The 24672-nt window shown below is 36.1% G+C and overlaps 1 protein-coding gene across 2 annotated transcripts in view; it reads right to left on the bottom strand.

Moving 5' to 3' along the window:
* EML4 (EMAP like 4) overlaps nt 1-24672 on the bottom strand; it is a 159197-nt gene that overhangs the window by 76415 nt on the left and 58110 nt on the right. For both annotated transcript variants that reach the window (XM_055327266.1, XM_055327267.1), the window contains exons 2-3: nt 15660-15842; nt 2210-2339 (exon numbers count right to left, since the gene is read on the bottom strand). In XM_055327266.1, the coding sequence (XP_055183241.1) occupies nt 2210-2339; nt 15660-15842 (313 nt within the window). The remainder of the gene's footprint in view (nt 1-2209; nt 2340-15659; nt 15843-24672) is intronic.

Here is a 24672-nt window from a genome sequence, read left to right as displayed (position 1 = left end):
ATCTGATTGAGTTCTGATACTTTGGACTTCAGACTAGCCCCCAATTTTCTATTTATTGTTCAGTTCTTTAAAATATGTGCTAAGAAATACAGTTCTACCTCAGAAATATCAGACTTTGAAATTGAAAACTGAGTTAGAAAAAAATAAAAAAATAAAATAAAACTGAGTTAGAAATTCTTTCTTGTTGGTCTTCGTATGATCCTGAATGTACAAACCACCAGTCTTGGGGCACGGGGTGGGGGTGGGGGTGGGGGGGCAGTAAAACCTAAAAAAGAATTTCCTCCTGGGTATTTAAAAGCAAAATACAGGGATGTCTGGGTGGCTCAGCAGTTGAGTGTCTGCTTTTGGCTCAAGGAATGATCCCAAGGTACAGGGATAGAGTCCCACATCGGGCTCCCTACAGGGAGCCTGCTTCTCTGTCTCTCTGTGTATGTCTCTCATGAGTAAATAAACAAAATCTTTAAAAAAAAAAAAAAAAAAAAGCAAAATATAGAGCCTCTGTATCATGAAGTAACAAAGTCAGCTGGTTTTTTTTTTTTTTAAGATTTTATTTATTTATTCATGAGAGACAGAGAGAGAGGGAGAGAGAGAGAGAGGCAGAGACACAGACAGAGGAGAAGCAGGCTCCATGCAGGGAGCCTGATGTGGGACTCAATCCCGGGTCTCCAGGATCACGCTCTGGGCCGAAGACAGGTGCCAAACCACTGAGCCACCCAGGGATCTCCAAGGCAGCTGGTCTTAAGATTACTTACTATTGTGCACAACACTGATCACTGTACAGGACTATAGTTACATAAGAAAATGGGCTGAATCCAAACTATTACTAAATACAAGGAAGTTTATTAAAAATGTTAAAAAAAATTTCCACAATGCATTTGTTTTCTTATAATTTGTCCTTTTCTCCTAACGTGAAGCATAGGCAATACATTTTGGCATGTTCTGGAGAACAAAGTCTGCATTCTACCTATAATGGCAATGCCTTCAAAGATTGAATTCTAGGAGGGGATTTTAAAAGGTCTAATGATCAGGGCACCTGGGTGTTCAGTCAGTGTAGATACAACTCTGGACGTCAGAGTTGTTAAATTCAAGCCCCATGTTGGGTGTAGAGATAACTTAAAAATAAAAGATCTTAAAAAAAAAAAAAAGGCCTAAAGATGTTGTCATTTCTTCACTATTCCTGTAGCCAAATGTCTGGTTAACATTTATAAATCCAGGGGATCCCTGGGTGGCTCAGCGGTTTAGCACCTGTCTTTGGTCCAGGGCGTGATCCTAGAGTCCCAGGATCGAGTTCTGCATCAGGCTCCTGCATGGAGCCTGCTTCTCTCTCTGCCTCTCTCTGTGTCTCTCATGAATAAATAAATATAATCTTAAAAAAAAATTTTATAAATCCACACTAATGAATAGTTCAGTCACTGGCATTAGTTTATTAAGGCAACCATTTTCTATCAGTATATTTTAAATATTTTTCCATTACTTAAGATTTTTCCTCAGTTATTCTTTGAAGAAACAGTTGTAAGATTATGTAGTTGATCTCTTATGGTCTCTCCAAACTCTATAAGGAATAATTTGCTAAGAATTACAGAGAAGTGGAAAAAGTCTGTAAGCAATTTTACCTAAACAACAGATTAATTTATTGATGAAAAGAACATAATGTAAATCTGTAGTTTATTGAAACTTTTTTTCTGCAATATTTCTACTGCTCACCTACCTGCTATCCTCTAACACACACACACCACAGTACTATAATGTTTAAATTACACCTTAATTGGTTAAAGAATAAAAGTCATGGTTAAAGAATAAAAGTTATGTGTTCAGCTTCCTCCTAATATATATACTGAAGATTCTATTTTTTTTCTTTAAAAACTGCTGAATCAAAGGCACTGCTAGCTATAGAAAATTTGCTTATGTAATTAAATATAATAATGCTTATCTGGCCAACAAATGCTTGTTAAAAAGAAACAAAAAATCAGGAAATGAAAATTCTTTCTTTAGTTAGAATGAAAAGCTTCCTCACGCAACTCCATACATACCATGAATGTAAACCAGGTGATTATAGGCTGGGTGTCTATATTCAAAGCTAAAAGATTCAAAGGACATACTCACTTTAATTCCAAGAGCTCTATTTCATATTTTTTTTAAAAAATAGAATGGATTATTACTTTCAGACAATTTTGCAATGTTAGCTTTCTTTTCCCTTATAAATGGGTACCTTTTAGCAGCAGATGAAAGAGTTTCTTTTCTTGCAATTGCGACAGAGCTGGTGTGGCTTGGCTTTCTGTTTGCACCACTCCCGTTGGTTATACAGGACATAGAAATAGCTTCTCGAAGGCCTGGCTGGCCTAAAAGTGGTTAAGAAAAAATTTTTACATCAAACTTCAAAATACTCTTCAAAGATTGGTAGTTTAAAAAATTAAGACCATCACAGTTTAGAACTAAGTAAGCAAACTGCCTGTTCTCTGGTATGCAGCATACTATATTGTTGTCTCTAAACTTAATCTCATCAAAACAGACCTATAAAAAGGACATGCTAAATTACTACACTGCAGCTAGACTTACTTTCTAGCTAAATGGTTTGCCCTCTACACAGAGCAGCTTTAAAACATATGATTCAAAGTAAATCACAAATCTCTACCTCACTGATTTTCAGAAATCACTCAGGTTCTACTGAAATCAAATTATTTAGATATCCTAGAACCATAAATGTTAAATCTTACAATGTTATTCCATATAAATAAAGCATAAAGGTATAAAGCAACCTCTGCTTTCTTAATTTACATAGTAGAAGGATTGGAATAATTATGTGATAGGTTATGTTGGTATGGTTGGGAAGATTCAAAGTTATAAGATAAAACAAGTTTATCTAATAAGGGGCCAGTTCATTTAAAAATTTGAGAATAGAGGGATCCCTGGGTGGCGCAGCGGTTTGGCGCCTGCCTTTGGCCCAGGGTGCGATCCTGGAGACCGGGGATCGAATCCCACATCAGGCTCCCGGTGCATGGAGCCTGCTTCTCCCTCTGCCTGTGTCTCTGCCTCTCTCACTCTCTCTCTCTCTCTCTCTCTCTGTGACTATCATAAATAAATAAAAATTAAAAAAAATTTGAGAATAGAAAATAGATTTAAATTTCTGGACTCTGTTTTTTCACATACACACAAAATCTAATTTGGCCAGTATGATGTTTGTTTGCTTGCTTCTCTTCTTAAAAGTACAGAGAATAAAAACCTTTTATGTATAGAACCTAAAACATCTGGCACCCTGGACTGTTCCATATATGATGGTATGACACTGCATTTTTGACAACAAGCTGCTGGGGGCCACTTGTATCATAATCATCTATAGTGTTTCCTTAATATAGAAATTCCTAGACCTGACCTCAGACCAAATAATTCAGAAGGAAGATGGAGACCTATTGTATTCACTTTCTGAAATTTCTTAGGAAAATTTTCACTTATAATAATGTATAGCAACCTTCAAATTACGCTAACATCACTAGTCATCAGATCTGTTGCTAGTCTGCCAAACAGGTGACTTCTAATTGTACTGACAGCTTTTATTTTTATTATTGTGGTAAAATACTTATAACAAAATTTAGCATTTTAAGCATTTAAAAAGGTGTAGTTCAATGTTATTTAGGATAGTCACAATGTTGTATAATCATATCTGATTACAGATCATTTTGATCACTCCAAACAGAAATCCTGTACTCACTGAACAGTCACTCCTGATTCCCTCCCTCTTCCCCCCGACCATGTCAACCATTAATTTGCATTATCTCTGTTTATCTGCCTATTCTGAATATTTCATATACATGGAATCATAAAATATGTGCTCTTTTGTGTCTGGCTTATTTTACTTAGCACAGTGTTTTTGAGATTCAACCATGAGGCAGCATGTATGCGTACTTTATTACTTTTTATAGCTGAGTAATATTCCATTGTATGAATATACCACATTTTGTTTATCCATTTATCTGTTTAGGGACATCTGGATTGTTTCAATCTTTAGGCAATGTGAACTGTGCTGCCATAAACATCTACACACAAGTTTTCATTCAAACATCTGTTTCAATTCTTTTGGGTATGTAATTAAGGAGAAGAACTGCTGGGTCACGAGTGTATTTTGTTTAACTTAATAAGGAACCATTAGCACAGCTGCTGCACCATTTACAATCCCACCAGCAATGTATAAAGGATTCTTACTTTACCACATCCTTGCCAACACTTGTTATTTTCATTTTCTTTAAAAAAAAAAAAAAAGATTTATTTATTTTAGGGAGGGGAGAGGCAGAGGGAGAGAATCTCAAGCACAGTCCCTATTGAGCATGATGTGGGGCTCAATCTCACTACTCTGAGATCACGGCCTGAGTCAAAATCAAGAGTAAGATGCTTAATGACTGAGGCACCCAAGTGCCCCACATTTTTTTAAATGATAGCCATCTCAGTTAATATACGTACTATTTCACTGTTGTTCTGATATGCATCAACCTAATGAGAATCTTACTGAGTTTGTTGGCCATTTGTATATTTTCTTTAGAGAATTATCCATTCAAGTCCTTTGCCCAGTTTTTAATAGGACAATATGATGTAAATTGTTCATAATGCTCTCTTACAATTCTTTTATTTCTAAAAGGTGCCCACTTTCATTTCTGATTTTTTTTTCATTTATGATTTTAGCAATTTAAATCTTCCTTCTTTTTCATTCTGTCTAAAAGTTTGTCAGGTTTGTTGATCTTTTAAAAAACCAACTTTTAGGGCATCTGGGTGGCTCGGGTCATGATCTCTACATCCTGAGATGGAGTCCCCTGTAGAGGTCCCTGCTCAGCAAGGAACCTGCTTCTCCCTCTCCCCACTACTTGTGTTTGTGAAAGAAGAAAGAAAAGAAAAGAAAAGAAAAGAAAAGGAAAGAAAAGGAAAGGAAAGGAAAGGAAAGGAAAGGAAAGGAAAGGAAAGGAAAGGAAAGGAAAGGAAAGGAAAGAAAAGAAAAGGAAAAGAAAAGAAAGGAAAAGAAAAGAAAAGAAAAACTATCTTTTGGTTGCATTGGTTCTGTTGTTTTTCTATTTTCTACTTCGTTTTTTTTTTTTTTTTTAATTTTTATTTATTTATGATAGAGAGAGAGAGGCAGAGGGAGAGGCAGAGAGGCAGAGGGAGAAGCAGGCTCCATGCACCGGGAGCCCGACGTGGGACTCGATCCCGGGTCTCCAGGATCGCGCCCTGGGCCAAAGGCAGGCGCCAAACCGCTGCGCCACCCAGGGATCCCTCTACTTCGTTTTTTTTTAATCCATTTTTTTAAAAGATTTTATTTATTTATTCATGAGAGAGAGAGAGAGAGAGAGAGAGAGAGAGAGAGAGAGAGATAGGTAGAGACACAGGCAGAGGGAGAAGCAGGCTCTATGCAGGGAGCCTGATGTGGGACTTGATCCTGGGACTCCAGGATCAAGCCCTGGGCCAAAGGCAGGCACTAAATTGCTGAGCCACCCAGGGATCCCCTCTATTCTTTACTCGTTTATCTCTAATCTTTATTATTTCTTTCCCTTTGCTAGCAATGGGTTTAGTATTTGAGATCTTTTTTAACATAGGCATTTACAGATACAGATTTTCCTCTGGGCACTGCTTTTGCTACATCAACACCTGATTTTGAAATATAATTTTTTAAATTTTTTGTTACATACCAAAAAAAAAAAAACCCTATTAACTACTACATACAAACAAACATGTAGTCTGCAATCCACTTTCTATACCTTTCAAGGTCCCAAACCTCATCTCAAAAGGAGATCAATCACACCCACTGGGCATGGTGGTACTATAGCTGTATACCTATTACATTATAGCTCTTACATCAAAGACAAAAACCAAAAAAATTCAAGTGTTGTAAAAGATGTGAAGAAACTGGAATCCCTGTGTACTTCTGGTAGGAATGCACCTCAGCCTTCTGCAATCTGGCTATCATCTAACCACTTCACAGACATTTTTCTTGTCAAGATGGTGATCTCGGTTCTTTGTCACTAAATTCAATGGATACTTTCCAGTCTGTATTTTGCTCAACTTTCCATCAGCACTGAATACTGCTGATCATTCAGGCAAGTATGGTATTCAGGCAAGGGAAATAAATGTCCTTAAGTTCTTTTTCTTTTCTTTAAAGATTTTTTATTTATTTATTCATGAGAGACAGAGAGAGAGGCAGAGAGAGAAACAGGCTCCCTGTGAGGAGCTGTAGGCAGCATTCAATTCCAGGACCCCAGGACTACAACCTGAGCCAAAGGCAGACGCTCAACCACTGAGCCACCCAAGCGTCCCAGTCCTTAGTTTCTAGAACAGTGCCTTTGCCTGAATTTCTTCTTAGCTCTCTGATTATTCCTTCTCATTCTTACTTGCTGGATCTTCTTTTCCTGTTTAGATCTTCCCCCATCCCAAAGATTTATTTATTTGAGGGAGAGAGCACACATGTGCATGCACAGGCATGCTCTAACAGGGAGAGGAGCAGGGGGAGAGGGAGAGAATCTCTAAACTGACTCCCTGATGAAAGAAAATGTTTACAAAAGAGTAAAAGGCAGATCCTGGCATCAAGGAGTTCATAATCTTGCAAGAGAATCATACTGGCAATAAAAATATGTGGTAAGTACAGTAATAGTGATATGCACAGAATATCATAGAAGTACAATGACACATAATTCTATAAAGGTAACTAGGAACATAGAGCTCAAGAAAGATTTCCTAGAAGAAATGCAGAACAAAGTGTTAAGCCAGGTAAAATTTGATGATAGGGGATCCCTGGGTGGCGCAGCGGTTTGGCGCCTGCCTTTGGCCCAGGGCGTGATCCTGGAGACCCGGGATCGAATCCCACATCGGGCTTCCGGTGCATGGAGCCTGCTTCTCCCTCTGCCTGTGTCTCTGCCTCTCTCTCTCTCTCTGCGACTATCATAAATTTAAAAAAAAAAATTGATGATAGGATACTTAGATCTTATTCTAGTATGTGTAAAGAAACAGAATGTAATAGCAAAGTGGAGTGTGTATGTGTACATGGAAGGGAGGAGGTGGATAAAAAGCTCTTTGTAAGGTGAGAATGTGGAAGGGGGAACAGAGTTCACATGGGAGAGGTAAAGAGCCACTCAGCTCTTGGAGACTTTATCTATAGAGGATAGAGACCACTAAAAGGTTTTGAGCAGGAGGGGGTGGGTGTGTGTGTGTGTGTGTGTGTGTGTGTGTGTGTGTGTGTGTGTGTGTGTGTGTGTTACATTTACATTTTAGAGCAAACCCTCTAGTGGCTATGTGAAGAGCAGATTTCAGGGCAGTAGTCCAGGCATAAGATGATAGGGACCTGAAATAAGAGCCCGGTAGTAGGAATGCAGAAGAGGAGTCAGTTTTAAGAAATGTTTAAGACTTAAAGAATAATGAGCTCAATCTGGGGAAATTTTACATTTATGAATTCTGAAAGACATACACACAAGCAGAACAATCTAGTATGTAGACAGACAATTCTGAAGTGCTGAAGTCCAGATCCAAGAACAATTTGGGAACTGGCACTAGTAAGTGGCTGTTAAAATCATGTCGATAGAGGAGTACTGATGCCATCTCCTGCAAGGAACCTTCAACTCCAGTATTTATCTTATGTGCTCCCACAGCACCGTTTTACCTTTTTAATACTAATTACCTATTATTTTGTAAAACTGACCTATATTCTCAGTTTATCTGAGATCCTTTGGGGGAAAGGAAGTGTTTTTTATTTCTTTAATCTCCAGCACCTAAAACATTGCCTTGTACAGTGAAAAAATGAAGGAAACAGACACTGTCAATACAGTAAGTAGTGGGGAGTAATATTTATTATCAAATGCTTGCTATGTACTAGGCACTGCCCTAGGTACTTTACAAGTGGTATATCCTTTGATTTTAAGCATAATCCTAAAAGGAATTTACTATTATCATCCCAATTTACTGCTGAGGAAATTAGATTATTAGCAGGTTCAAGTTCTGTTGTAGTAGGCAATGAAATGAAAATCTGAGTCCAGCCAGAAGGAATAGTAAGTAGAAAGAAAAAATTCTGTCTAATGTAGAGTGACATTTTAAGCTGTGCCAGGATAAAGATAGGAATTTACCAGAGGGAGTATGGTGAAAGGAAATTCTAAGCAGATAACAGTACTAAATCATCAAGGTCCCCAGACACAAATAAAAATAGCAAGAAAAGGCCAAAAGAAGATTTCATGGTCTCTTTCAATCCTACAGTTTAATTTGAGACAGTTCTCAGTAGAGGGAATCCTCAGTATTTGGATGAAAGAGTGAATGATCTCCCCAAGGTAGAGGCAATGCATTAAGTAAAGCAGAGGCAAAAAAAAAAAAAAATAAAAAAGAACTGTGGGGAGTGCTTGTTTTTCAGTTGAGAAGTCTAAAGTGTAGTCTCCGAAAATCAGGAACTGGAAAAATGGAACATAATTACACAAATTCACGAAAGGCACCGTTACACACACACACAGCCCCTCTCCTCCAGGGCTTGAGCATCATTAAGTCTGAGCCATCATCTCAAAGATTAGCCTACAAGACTGGAAGCAACAGTAATTTCTAGTGACCAAAGGTACAAAAGTAAAAGTAGTTCTAATTCTGGGCATCAACCCAGCTGAAATAAGGAGAAATTTAAGCTAAATTTATAAACCAGGAAGGTATTTAGTTTTAATAACTGTAGAAACCATCACAATGCCAGGTCAAAGTCAATAATAATTTTTATACTTTATGATGACATGAGAATACTAACCATGTGGTTTATATTCCTGATGACAGATCCAAGCATATGACCTTTCTGATAACTTAGCCTGACAATTTCTAAATATTAATGAATTTCATTATACTCTAGACTCACATAATAAAGTTATCATGAGAAACTATTGAATATTCAAATTCTCAAAATCCACCAACTGGTGGCTCAGTTAGTTAAGCATCTGACTCTTGGTTTCAGCTCGGGTCATGATCTCAGGGTCAGGAGACTGAGTCCCAAGTAGGGCTCTGCATTCAGTATCCAGCATGGAGTCTGCTTGGAATTCTTTCCTCCTCCTTCTCCCTCCACCTACGCCTGCCCTGCCCAGATAGATAGATAAATAGATAGATAGATAGATAGATAGATAGATAGATAGATAGATAGATAAAAATCTTCAAAATCTCAAATTCTGGCTACCCTCATCCATAACACCCTTTTGTTCTTGCATCTGTCCCAATCCCTCTCTCTAGAGTTTTTTTTTTTTTTAAATCACAACTTTCCACTTCTTAAACTTTCTTCTTCCCACATTCAATTTAACAAGTACTTACCGAGTCATCCCAAGGATAGCTATGTTAGTAAGAAACTGTCTCTGCCCTCAAATAATTCACAATCTATCAGGAACATCAAATATACATACCAAAACAGACATACAAAAAAACTTTTTAAATAATTTCAAGAGACAAAAAATGGAAATATTTTCAGGAAATAGTTTGAGCCTTAAATGATGGGAATACTTTTGATCAGGAGGAAGGTAAAAGTGGTCCATGGAGTAAAAAAAACTCTAGTTGATATTCAAAATCTGTTATTTATCTCAGATTCTCTATCATATGCCCCACAGCTCCAACTGTAGACCTCTTCCACTCTCTTCATCTAGTCAAGCTCCTTTCCTTTGGTCTCACAGGAAGGTGTACTTCAGTCCTTTTTCACTCCTAATGGCCACTAATTTTTTTTTTAAAAGATTTTATTTATTTATTCATGAGACGCACAGACAGAGAGAGAGAGAGAGAGAGAGGCAGAGACACAGGCAGACGGAGAAGCAGGCTCCATGCACCGGGAGCCCGACGTGGGACTCGATCCCGGGCCTCCAGGATCGCGCCCTGGGCCAAAGGCAGGCGCCAAACCGCTGCGCCACCCAGGGATCCCTTAGAAGTATATTTTGAGCTGAGGGCGCCTGAGTGGCTCAGTTGGTTAGCATCTGACTCTTGATCTCAGCTCTTGAGCTCAATGTCATGAGTTCAAGCTCAGCAAGAAGAAAAGACAGAAAAGAAAGAAAAAAGGAAGGAAAGGAAAGGAAAGGAAAAAGAAAAGAAAAGAAAAGAAAAGAAAAGAAAAGAAAAGAAAAGAAAAGAAAAGAAAAGAAGGAAGGAAAGGAAAGGAAGACAAGGAAAGAAAGAACAAAAGAATGAACAGAAGAAAGAATGAAAAAATGAATGAATGAAAAGTACATTTTGAGCTGAAATAACCAAAGGATTTGGCTTTCATACAGAAATGGAACTCTGGAAACTGTGATCGCTGCCTGGTCTGAGGAAGTATCCATTCATATACTTCTATATACAAAGAGCATCTTAGAAATCTTGGATCTGCTGTCAATTAATAAAACACTCCCATCTCCTCCTACAATTCAGTCATTTTAGCTCAAAGACCCATCAAGAAAATTTACACTTTCTAACCTGATTAGTGTAATTTACTTATCAACATCATTTACAGCAAACTTTGGCAATCTCTGTCTTCTCCCAAATGTTATTTGGAATAAGAGGCAATGATGCAGACCTGTGCCGATATGCTATCCCAGATTCTACATAATTAGGATTGTTTCTTTCAGAAAACTGACACCCTCTATGTTTAAATTTTGCCTCTGGGTTCTCTCATTTCTCAAGTGTCATTTGCAATGCTTGGTACTTGTGGTTTACCAGTACTTTCCTGGTTTAAAATGACTGATTCTCACCTTCAGATACATTTGATTCCTTTGCTTGTATACCACTGTATGCTAACAGCTTGTCTTCACATAATGCCACTGGGCTATATTCTCAAATTACAGTCATTTGGTCACCCCAAGAGGTCTTAATGGGTTTCCCAGGCACCAGCTGTGACATAATTTGTCTTCCTGGCAGTTAATATTGCCAAAGTGTTCCCTGGGCCTTCCCGTTTGTTCCAAAGTACAGGTAATTTTTTTTTTCTTTTGGCAGGAACTCAGTTGCAACTGCTGCATATATTATGAACATATGCTGTCAAAAGGAAAAAATTCTCCAACAGAAAAGAACGTATATGAGAAACTTAAATGACTGGCTACCTTAAAAACTGTTGGGGAAACTTTCTACTTCAGTTAAGCGTCTAGCATAAGAAAAAATGGGGCTTAGCTTTTAATACTGCTGGCACACTGGAGAGGATAAACTGAAAGAAAAGAAGTAAAAACACTGAAATGACTAGTTAGATGTATTTTTGATTTTGGCATTTACTGAATGGCGATAGTACTATGAAGTGACACAGTAGAATATCATTAAGCCATCAGCTTACTTACCACTAACATTTAGTTTTAGTCACACCTAAAGCCAAATCATGCCCTCCATATCAGCACTATCTAGCAACTAGAGGACCTTATCAATAAGGAAACTGACCTATATTTTTAACCACAGCTTCATCAAGAGGTTTCGCATTCATCTATCCATGGGGGTTTAGCCTTACTTCTAAAGAAAAATCCTCTGGAAAATGTAGCTATCTTAAGAAGATGACAGTGATTATTGTCCTGCCAATAATCTATGTTAAAGTGAGTAAGTTCTACTTTCACAGAGGACTAAAAATATTCACATAAGATAAAATTCTCCACAGAATCTTAAATTACCTTTTCAATAAAGAAAAAATACAAAATCCCCACAAAATAATTTCATTTTTAAAAAGTATTTTATAAAAAATTTCATTAGAAAATACTTTGCTTAGAATGTTTATTCTAAATACTTCTATCATTAATGTATTAATCCTGTTTAATATCAAACTGACAGTTGATTAAGGTGCCTATGTGGCCCAGTTGGTCAGTTATCTGACTCTTGATCAGGATATGATCCCAGGATTGTGGGATCAAGCCTTGTATCAGGATCTATGCTCAGCATGGAGTCGGCTTGTCCCTCTCCCTCTGCTCCTCCTCCGCACTTGCTCTTTCTCTCTTTTACAAACAAAAGCCTGACAGTTGATCTATTAGGCTATACACAAATGTCAATAGTGAAGAATTACCTAATTTTTTCCAATTATTTCTACTGTGTACTATATATAAATTCCAAGATAAAGCTGTTTAGAATTTCCGATAATAAATTATAAAACTTTAACTACATATTTCTCTTGATGTCTAAATATCTTGGAAAATATAACTCATCAGGCAAGTTTTGCCACTAAAGGGAACTAGAGTAATTAATCCTTAACAATGAATTATGCTCATCTCTAAAATTTCCCCAAATTATTATATAAACAGCCCCATTAATCTATTTTATGGACAGGATTTCAAAGTCTGTGCCTAAAATAATGAAGTAACTTAATAATCACTAACAGACCCCATTTCAGAATGTAACCATATTGGCATCTTTTTTTTTTAAGAATTTATTTATTCATGAGAGACACAGAAAGAGAGAGGCAGAGACACAGGCAGGGCAGAAGGAGAAGCAGACTCCATGCAGAGAGCCCGATGGGGGACTCAATCCCAGAACTCCAGGATCACATCCTGATCTGAAGGCAGACGCTCAACCACTAAGCCACCCAGGCATCCCCATATTGGCACATTTTAAGAATAGCAGTTACAGTAAACTTATGAAGTACAATCAATGAAAAGGAGTTTGGTATCTAATTAATAAGGTTATTAATAAGAATTAATAGTTGGTAGTGTGTGTGTGTGGGGGGGGAGTTCCAATATAGCAGCTGCAGGTGGCTCTATAACTCCAGAACTGAGTAAAGTCTCCACTAAAGAGCCTTAAATAAAACTGATCCTAAATTCACTTCAGAGACAAAGGAACTATGACTAAGGATAACTGCAAAAAAAAAAAAAAAAAAAAAAAAAAGACTAGAAAGACTGCTGCCACTTTCATACTTACAAAAAAGTATGTTCCTCGAGAATAGGAACTATAGCTATTTAATTGTATTTGTATTTTTATGACCCTGAAACAGATAGTGCTAAGTAACTGGTGCATTATACAAAATATCATCATCTACCAAATTTTTAATAGCATCTTTAAGTTTCTCTATAAATATATCTTTTTAGGATTTTGTTTATTTATTTATGACAGACACACACACACACACACAGAGAGAGAGGGAGAAGCAGGCTCCATGCATAGAGCCCAATGTGGGACTCGATCCTGGGTCTCCAGGATCACACCCCAGGCCGAAGGCAGCACTAAACCGCTGGGCCACCAGGGCTGCCCTCTATAAATATTTTTTTACTGAAATACCTTGGTAAATAAAAAACCAGAAAAAAAGATTTAAACAACATGCTGTTGTTTTGGCATATAAATTATTAATTTTTTAAACTAGTATGAACTATGTGAAATAAACTTTCAAAAATATTGTGGATAACAATCAAGCACCATATCATTTTCTTTTTCAGAATTAAAATACTCATACGGAGTTAGAAGCTGAGGGTATATAACATCAGTTGTAGATGGTAAGCATGTTCTTTCTCTACACCAAGTTTACCTTCCCTGTAAAGCCCACATACATTAATTGATCTGGCTCCTCATTCTACTCTAACAATTCCAGAATCCTTTCATTAAAATCAATTTATAAGCAAATAAAGTTTTGCCTGGCTTGATCTTGGCAGTCCTCAAAGTTGGTTCTCAAAAAAATGTAAAGACTGCCATGTAACATTATTAGCCAAAGTGGTTTCCATTAAGTCTTTTGCTAAACTTATTCCTTGTCACTGACACATTTATCTTATTAACCGCTACTGAGGAGAAGATCAATCAACCCACCTCTCTAACTCTACATTATTAACTATCTAGGCCCAGTGTCTTTGAGGGTAGGAGGTCTGAGAATGGAAAATCATATTGTCTACCTACACCACATCCTCTTTATCCATTCATTCACTGAAAGTACAGCATAGGGAATGTAGTTACTAATATTATAATGAGGTAGGTGGCAGTTACAACACTTAACCATGGTGAATACTGAGTAAATAAAATTGTTCAATCATGATATTGTACACCAGAAACTAATACAACATTATATGTCAACTATATAGTTCAATGATAAAAACTAAAAATAAGTTAAAGAACAAAAAAGAAAGAAAAAGAATGAGAACCACAAAGCCAGGCCGAATGAATCACCTCCATGCTCTCAAGGTAACTCAACAATCTTTTTCATATGTCTATGGTCTTCCATTCTCTCAACATTCCAACCCACCTTTTTCACCACCCAGAAACAGTTTTACCTTCTTAAAGAGCATCGCTATCTCCTGAGGAAGAGTAAAGTTCCAGCCCTGAAAACTGTGAATGTTTATTAGCCTCTGTTTCGTTTTCTCTCTTTCCAATCTATCTCAGAAGTAGTCTTCTAAGGCCAATAGTTTCTTACCTGCTCTAGATCCTTGCTCAAACTCTCAGGAAACTTACCTCATCAATTACCACCCTCCACTGACACTCCCACTAATATCATCTTCCTCTCTCCTGCCTTTTTTGTCCTCAACACATCCTCTACCTACTACCATCTTCCTCTCCCAGGCAAATTTTCTGAAAGCCTGGCCACAGTGCTGTTCTGTTCCACAATTCTCCTCAACTGCTGCTTCTCAAAATACTGTAATTTGATTTGCAATTCTATCACTCCACTAGAATTGCTTGTGGAGGTTTCTAGCAATCTCATAATTGCCAAATCCAATGGTCACCTCTCAGTCTTTGTTTTATTCAACCTCTCTGTAGCATCTGGCAACAGGAATCACTCTTTTTTTGCTGAAATACAGGCTCCCAACACAACTCTCCAGAGTCTTGTTCTCATTTTTACATCCTCTTTCTATGGCTTCAACTATTATCCATAAACTGAATGTTCCCAAATTCTTACTGCTAGCCACAATTAGCATTAACACCAGACCTGCAATTCAGTGATCTATATGTGTCTATCTTCACATCATATATACCTCTAACCGAATATTCAGAAACAGAATTCAGTCTCTTTTGCTACTGCCAAAATGGGGAATAATTACACCTATGTCCACGTACTCTATGAAAAAAAATCAATAAGATATATGAAATAATAGAATCAACTGTTTGATTAACATGAAAGAATTTTAAATTCTTTCTGGGTGATTGGAGGAAGGGAAAGGCAGGCCACACAGTATCTCTGCTCCCAACTCAGAATAACAGCATCCTAATGACTGTTTCTTTCAACCTACAAAACACTCAATATCTAGAAGTTAAAATTAACATTGTATTGGGGTTAGTATTAAGTTTCAGAGTATAAATTCTTCAGGATTCTGCTCACGAATGACCACCAAAGGCTTGGATAAGGCTACTTAAATTATAATGATTTTTATAATTTTATAATTTCTGTAAAGGTGAGAGGACTGACTCAAAAAGTACATATGAGTGCCTACTTGGTATATTCAATGCTAATTACTATGGATGACGCAAAGATTCAGTTCCGGCCCTCAGTAAATTTGTTACCTAACTGGAAGATACTAAATTCACACATATACTATGACATAATAGCCTGTAAGTCCAATCAGTGGTATTACAAAAAAATTCCCATTTAAAATAATAAAGAGTAAACTTTCAAAATATCTTGGGAATAAAAAGGAAATGAAAAACAAACTACAGTCACAGCTAATCCAAAAGAGAAACTATAGTTTATATTATTCCCAGTTTCAATGTCACTGATAAAATACACAAGTTTTATAAAATATTGCAAAGAAAGTGTTGCAAAAAGCAAGACTCCTCCTACTTTAATATACAATTACCTTTACTTGGAACTGATTTTTTCACTGAGGCTACATGATCTTCAGAGATTGCAAGACGCCTCAAAACATCAGCCAAAGCTGCCTTTAGCACAGTGATTTCATCTTCTTGTTGCTGAACTCGTAATTCAAGAGCTGAGAGGCGATCTTGAACATCAGATGTACTTGCAGCAGAAATACTATCATCTATAAAATAAAGTATGGATTTTTTAAAGTGAACTGTTTAAGAAATAACTTAAATAAGATCTATTCGGGTAACTCTTTAAAAGATGATAAAAATTAGGGAAAAAGCCCAAACCACCATTTTTACACAGATTAACTTCTATGAATATTTTCATAGCTATTTGAATGAATTAAAAATAGTAAAAGTTCATATATCTGGCATATAATTAAAGTTATGAAAAATTTCCCCATAATCAAATTTTCTCTATTATTATATATCACCTTAACTGTTTTTTTCATTAAAATGTTCTTGAAATATATCATTTTGGAGACTTCTGGAAACTTACAAGACAGTAAACTACCCAAAGCACCTTTTTTTTTTTTTTAAGTTTTACTTATTTATTTGAAAGAGAGAGAGAGCATGCACATGCATATATGCACCCAAGGCGGGGAGTAGAGGGAGAGAATCTTCAAGTAGACTCCCCACTGAGTATGGAGCCTGACTCTGGGCTGGATCTCATGACCCATAAGAACACAACTTGAGCCAAAATCAAGAGTCGGACACTCTATCAAATGAATCAAGCAGTTGCCCCACCAAAGCATCCTTTTTAATTACATCATTATCCCACTTTTCTATGAAAATAAAAAAGGAGTACAATCACTTCAGTTTTGCTTCATATATCAGATTGGAAACCACTCACCTTCAGCATCAATGACCAGAAAGCACTCTTTATTTCTGTCTTTACTATTACACTCCTAAAATGCCACAAAATATTGCTGATATATTCTTGCAGTTCTTTCTAACCCCTTGATGTCCCAATCTCTTAGGGCAGGGAGGTAGCTGGAGGTGAGAAGGGGAGTGTGGTTTCTAAAGTACATAGCTAGTATTTATTTGCCTTAGGTATGTAACAATAATAACAAAAAAAACTATTTAAATGAAGTTTATAACATGGCAATTACAAACTACTTCCAAAGCTATGTAACTTGAGAACAAACTGTTGGGTCAGTCAGAACCCAAACATAAAGAAACTTCAATTGTTGTTGGCTAATTCACATAAGCAGGAAAAATCAGAGGGGAATTCAGGTTCTTACATAAGAATGGTTTGGACCAGAGTGACATAAACCAAGTCAGTCATTCACACAATAAGGCACAGTGTGCCATTTTTCTCATACTGAGATAATGTGCTATTCATCTTCTTAAAAAGACAATTTAACTCAGACTTTAAAAAAAACAAAAGAATCCTCAGCATTTAAAAAGCAAAGCTATCACCATCTATTATGGTGCAGTAAACAATATTCAAGTTTAAGATCATATATGCCTACAGAGTCTCAAGAATACATATGTACTCTCTTCTGCCTTTAGAGGTGTTTCATGGACAATATTTGAGAATTACTGGTAAAGGAAAAAATTATTTTCAACTTAGACTTTAACAATTAGTTATATAATCTTAGGCAAATTATTTTACTTCTTTGAACCTCAATTTCCTCATCTTTACACAGGTTATAAGGAAGGTGCCTAGGACATGTCTGACATCCAATAAATGTTAAAATACAACAGAAGAGTACCAAAGTTATAATTTTGGATATATGGGTGCATTTTTTACATAAAAGGCAGTTCTGTCAAACTCTGAGGTGCTTAAAAAAGGACTAGTAAGAACAATTCACTCTCTCACTTTAAAAATTTTAACATTTGAGGTTTTTTTCATTTCCACAGTGGTCCAGCTAAACATTGTGTGTGTTGTATTATGCCACTATGATTTATTTTTAAAGATCTATTTATTTTAGGGGTGTGGGAAGAGTATGTGAGCAGGGGAGTGGGGGACAGAGGGAGAGGAAGAATCCCAAGAGGACTCCATGCTGAGTGTGGAGCCTGATACGGGGCTCCACCTCATGATCTGAGCCAAAACCAAGAGCCAGATGCTTAACCAACTGAGCCACCCAGGTGCCTCAATGACGAGGTTTTTATTATGTGAAACTTGGACAGTTACATGAAAGGTGGTTCAGTTGTAAATATCCTAACATGACCTACTAGATACTGTGATAAGACACAAAGGACAGTTTTCAAAGGACATAACAAACCCAAGGTTAACTATTAACATTGTCCTGCATTTGTATTGTACCTTTCATATTTATTACCATATCCCCCCTCCTCACACTATCTATATATTTGAGGAAACAGCTTGAAAAGTTAAATAGCTTGCCCAAGGTCACCAAATTAGTTTTGATACCTGAGACTCAAACACAGGACTCTTGACTCACGATAAAAGGACCCTTTACTCTATTTCACACTGCATTCTTACAATAATCATAGGATCAAATATATTTTTCACAAAGCTACTAACAGGGTTTAAACTACTGAGTGACATACTCGGGTTTTTGTTTTGAAAAAGTTATTTTGGCTGCTGTGTGAGAATGGGCTGGAACAGAATAAGAGTAAATATAAGACCAGACAGGAGGCTATTGTAGTAACCCACATGAAAGGTGATGGTGGCCCAGGACAGAGTTACAGTGTCTGTGTATCTCAATCTGTACAAGACAAATGTATCTGCTGTATTAGTATAAACATTATCACAATGTTCCTTCTTGCACTCTCAAATTTCCCCCGTTGGATGATCTATTACAGGTCATTAACAGTGGAGACACAAAAGAGCACAACAGTTGATCCCCACAGTTTCTCATTGTTCTAAAATTCTGTAACCCGTTCCTGGCTAAAATCTTGGTTCTTGACCTCTTCAGGAGCAAGAATCTCTTTGGGAATCCAACAAAAGCTATGTATGGAAGAGAAGTGCATGAACATGGCTTAAGTAAATCTGTTTGCTACTTGCCAGCTCTGTGACTGGTTTCCTCCTATGTAATTTCTTCATGCTAATTAGTACTTACCTTAGGCTTGAAATTTTTAGATAAAATAATGCACAGTACTGCCATGTAGTTAGGGTTCAATAAGTTTCTATCCTGTATAAATACTCTTTACTACACTGTTTACTACTGTCACAAAATTGGAAATGACCTAAAGTCCATGGATGTGGTTAATAAGCTATGATACATTCACATTGTAGAAAATTAAAAACAATGAGGTAGGTATATAAACTAAAAAATTGAAAGATCTACAAGACAACCAAATTTCAAAACAATACATACTGAATAATTTATTAAAATATACATATGCACCAATATACTTCTAAAAAAAACCCCAAAGAGCTTTGTATTTTAAAATGTATATAATGTACACATAGAAAAGGTCTAGAAGGTTACACATCAAACTGGTGACTGTTATTTCTAAGATTTAGAAAGATAGTAAAAAGTAATTTTTGCTTTTCAGTGTATTTCCATATTATCTAAAAGTCACCATAAAAATGTATTGTTACTTAATCTTAAGTTAAAATGCATCGCTTCTGAAGCTTGAGTTCTTAAAAGTTTCCTCCATGCACTGTTCCAATTTTATTTTAAAAACATACTAGAATACAAGGCAATTAAATTTGCACTCATTGATCACTAAAGTTAAAAAACAACTATCTCTGAAAGACCAACAACCTCTCCTGCCATTTTATAGATAAATAAACTAAGACTGGGTAATCAGGTGAGTTACTCTTGGTCACACAGCAAATTGAGGTTAGAGTTCCTCCCTCAGATGACTTTATAGAATGAATGCATAGTTCTCGCTGTTTTGAAAACTTTGTTCTTTTTCTTCTCTCCATCTCTAATCCACCACACTCTTGTTCACAAAATATATCAGTTTGTAATAAAATATATACTTTCTGGGAGGCTGGTTTTGTTTGTTTTGGAGAGAAAGAGGAGGGTGGGACAGAGAGGGAGAGAATCTTAAGCAGTCTCCATGCCCAGCACAGAGCCAATCTCACAATCCTGAGATTATGACCAGAGCTGAAATCCAGAGTCAGAAGCTTAACTAATAACTGAGCCACCCAGGCACCCCTCTGGGAGGTTTTTATACTCCCTTTTCTTAAGTATATTAGCTCCTTTTCCTTATACCACAGTAGCCTGATGTCTTTGCTCCTTCTCAAAATGGTTTCTAGCCTTGAAAGCTAACATATGAACTACAAATGAATTCTCAAGGGTTGTTAAATTCACTGTGGGGTCAGGGGTTGAGGTAGGTGAAAGGAGAGAAAAAGGAGTTCATCAGTAACTAGTAAACTTCAATATTCAATCTTCAATATTATAGTTTAAAACTACAATCACAGCTGTTCATTAAGCTTTTACTACAATGAATCAGTTAATTTGGCTTTTGAATTAAGAAATATATTATCTTTGTAGGGGCACCTGGGTAGCTCAGTCGGTTAAGTGCCAACCTTCTGGTCATGATCTCAGGGTCTTGGAATCCAGTCTCGTGTCCCTCTCATGGAGGGAGGAGACTCCATGCTGAGCAGAGAGTCTCCTCCCTCCTCTCCCCACTTGTGCTTGTTCTTTCTCTTTTTTTTTTTTGTTCTTTCTCTTAAATAGGTAAATGAAATCTTTAAAAAGAGAGAGAGAAATACATTATCTTTGCAGAGATAAATATATTCTAAATACCCAAAAGTTGTCAATCCAGCATCACATCAGAATATGACATGTCTATACATTCTAGCACCTTTTCAGTGCCAATGACTTTGTATAAATCTTTCCAAAATAAAATGATTTCTTGCCTTCCTAACAAGGGCATGCAATTATAATTTAGTCACTTCTAGATGACTCCATCTTCACTGAGAGTATTACTTTGTGCGATAAGCACTGTGAGAGAATGATGCCTTAGAGACTACTATAATTCTAATTAAATAATTGGAAGAATAACATTTTCAAATTTCTAATCTTTCTCCCTACCTTTTCTGCTTCCCTCTTTGTAGTTAAGATTAACTATACCTGTCTATAGCAACATTCCTTCTCAATCTAATTTCCTACTTTATGGGATATTGAATAATCAAGCTTTCTGAACTCTTCATAAGAAGAAAAAATATTCTTTGAAATTAGGACTTCTCCATTTAAAAAATTAATTAGATATGAATATTACATACACATCCATTATGTATATGATATATACAAACTAAACAGAGGAAAAAACAGTCTCAGCCATAATATTTGTGTCATTGGAGGCCCAGAAGAAAAGTGAGAAAAAGATTCCAGCTGGAAAAAAAAAATACACAAAGAATTAATTGCTAAAGTTCCCAAGTTAAATTAAAATTTACAAATTCAGGGATCCCTGGGTGGCGCAGTGGTTTAGCGCCTGCCTTTGGCCCAGGGCGCGATCCTGGAGACCCAGGATCAAATCCCACGTCGGGCTCCCGGTGCATGGAGCCTGCTTCTCCCTCTGCCTCTCTCTCTCTGTGTGTGTGACTATCATAAATAAATAAAAAAATTAAAAATAAATAAATAAAATTTACAAATTCATTAAAATTAAGTATATATTGAAGTCAAATCCAAGTAAATCAAAGAGTTCAAGGCAAAATTATAAAACCTTTACAAAGTAAGAGGGACTATCTTCATACCCTGGAAATAGAGGGGAGGTTTCTAAATGAGTGAGACACAGAAAGTACTAGGCATAAACCAGAGAGTGATATATCTACATTAGAATTCAGAATATATCCTAAAAGACAAAATAAGGAGAAAAATCAATTTAAAAACTGGGAGAAGACAGTTTTAACACCTGTAATCAGTAAAGGATTAGTAACCTGAATAAAGAATTCATATAAATTATAAGACATAATCCTACAGAAAATTTGGTAAAAATCTTGACCAAGCATCTCAAAGGAAAAGGAACAAATGGCCAATGAGTATATAAAATAAGGCTCAATCACCTCAATTAATTAATAATTTTGGAAAATTAAAACCATATGAAATACTATCCTATACTCACTGAACTGGCAAAGCATTTTAAGTGTGACAGTATCAAGTGTTCCCCAGGATACAGAGTAACTCACACATTATTGGTAGTAGGTAAACTGTTTCAAAGACTTTGGGTGGAAAAAATCCAACTATGGAATTATCTGGTAAAACTGAAAATGCACACATCTAATGACCCAGAAATTTCATTCCTAGGTGTATATATCCTATCCTATACTAGGGCTAACAAAGGTTTTCTGTTAAAGAGCTAGATAGTAAATATTTTAGGCTTTGCAGACCGTACAGCCTCTGTAGCAACTACTCAGATCTGCCTTTGTAATACAAATGACTGGGTATGGCTCCATTGCAATAAAACTTCATTTACAAAACAAGTTGTCTGCCAGGGATTCCCCGTCTCTACTCTTACACATACACCAAGAGATAATCATTCAAGAAGTTTACAGTAATATAGTTCAAAATAAAAACAGACTGGGAAAAAGCTAAATGTTCATGAACTGTAAAATGGATAAACTGTGATACAAACATTCAACAGAATATTACAGAGTGGTAAACTATGGCTACATGCAACATCATGTATGAATCTCGATAGTATAGGGAGGTATCTGCAGATAATATAACATCTTTGTCATAAAAACAATCAAAACATATATTGTATTATGATTTGGCGGGGGGGGGGGGAGTCAAGTGATTTTTCTCTTCTGAAAACAACTTTGGGGATGAGTAAATCAGAGTTGGTTTCCTCACTTTGTTTTTTGAAGAACAATGAAATCATCTTTGCAAATTGAATTCCAAAACAGATAAAAAGTAGAGTTGTACTTGCAAAAAACTCTGAGGTTTTGTCATAGAAACAACTAAACCAGATGGTTTTTATGACAGTTTTGAGGGCTAATGGTAGGACCCTTACTTGCCTATAAATCTTTGGTGGGGAACACAGCCCATTTCAGAAAAGTATATTATTCAATACACAATACCATCCAAAGAACACATTTCTGATCTCCCTTTGCTAATGTTAAGACACTTGCAGGCGTTACTGGGTAGAAAGATAATGCAGATTAGAAGATCAGAAGAGCTAGTTAGCATGAAGAAACATGAAATGACAGTAATACCATGCACTGTTTACAACTTAAAAAAATATGGCACTAGCTTAAAGGACTATCAATAGGCAACTGATTAAATAAATGGTTGCACTATGGTATACTATGTAGCTCTTAAAAAGGATGATGTGTATTTCTAACCATAAGCTGAGTGACACCATACTATGAAGAACAAAAAATCTGCTAGGCAAACAATTATAGTATATTCTGTGTGGAACTGTATATCCCCAGGTTTACATGTATATACAGATCTACAGTCCACAGGTATATGTCTGAGAAGCAGGATTTCTGAGGATTTTTGCTATCTTATACTCTTTTAGATGAATTTTCTGCACACTTATTACACTTCTGTGTAAATAAAATTTAAATTATTTTCTCAGTAAAAAAGAAAAGCTAAGCTAATTTAGGCTGTGATGTAAACCTATTTTGTAAATTTTCAATGCAAATTTGGTTAATTTGTAGATTTTTAGCATAGTGAATTAAAGTATTTCTGTAAAAGTATAAATATAATGATGTTCAAAAGAATATTCTCAGGCTAAGAAGAGACACAAAAGTCAATACAATACACTCAAAAGAAGACCCGGTCTTTAAACATTATTTCTTCAAAATACAAAGCACAATTATAAATGACCTGTCACATCAGTAAATTCCTATCAGAAGGGACTTAACAACCTAAATGATTTTTTTTGTTTTGTTCTAAATTGGAATTGGTTGTCTTCAGATTTTATTGCATAAAGACAGAAATATTCAAGGACTATAATCAAGAAGTCATGCACTATGTATTCTACAACAGCTAAAATTTATTTGTGGAAATAAACCAAAGAAAGTATATCCATAAAAACAGCAAGATGTATTTATATTTATGCAGGAAACAAGGCAGGAAACAAGGTTCCCTATTTATCATAATCTACTTCCAAAAATCACACTTGTCTCTCCAACAAGTTTTAATTAAATAAAGCATTTCAAATGTTAAAAGCTTGGCTGTTTTATTTTGTTAGCAAATGACAACATTAATTACTTCTAGTTAACAATATGATTATATGAAAGTAAGATTTCTGGCTTTAATGAAATAATACAAATAATGCTTATTTTCCATTTTTACAACTTTTTTCATTGTAATATAGTTTTACTAAAAATTCATCTACTAATATAAATTAAAAGAGAGCTCTGTTGAGTAAGAAAATGAAAAACATTTTTGCTGCAGTACTCTGGGTATGGTTGCTGGTCCCAAGAAGGACTTTTACTTCACTGTATCACCAGGATTCATTCACAATTAAAATGGCCTCCCCCCCACCCCGCAACTCTTACTTAATTTAACACAAAATAATTAAAAACAGATAATTCTGCTTCTGATGAAATTTTTTGGTTAGGCTTCAGAGAAGCAGACATCAAGCTTAATTACACAATTTATGATTTGCTATTAGAGAGGCATTTTTAGATTATTTTCTATTAAAAGCTGCTGTTTTCATTTTTTCCTTCAAGAATAATAATAATGGCCATCTTTTTTGGGGGGGGGCAGGGAAGGAAAAAGTTGAGTAAAGCCCACTCTGCCCTCACAATACAATTATATTTGTTTATACAGTGAGTTCAGTCTTAAGTACTTTATGAAGATATACAGGCAAATACTTATGCCATTATTGACACATGTTTAAAGAGAGGAGGTGGGGGGGGAGGGCGGGAATGGATTTAGATGCATTCCCAAGTCCTCAGACTTCTTTTGTCATGAGTACAGTCTATGAGACAGGTCTGAATTCCTAGGAAAGGAAAGATACGTTACCAGTGCAGAAGTTCGTAAGTGTAGAAGAAACACACACTGAAGCGAGACCAGGCAAGCTGTCTTCCATTCTTACCACCTATGTTACAAGCAATATAAACCAGTTCTGTCTGCATTTCCTGCTGCCTTCCCAGATAGTTCCAGAGCAAATCCCAGC

The sequence above is a fragment of the Nyctereutes procyonoides genome, unplaced genomic scaffold, assembly GCF_905146905.1.
Source record: "Nyctereutes procyonoides isolate TBG_1078 unplaced genomic scaffold, NYPRO_anot_genome, whole genome shotgun sequence".
Lineage (NCBI taxonomy): Eukaryota > Metazoa > Chordata > Mammalia > Carnivora > Canidae > Nyctereutes > Nyctereutes procyonoides.
The sequence above is the reverse complement of the archived record's forward strand: the minus strand, read 5'-3'. Positions and strand labels throughout refer to the sequence as shown.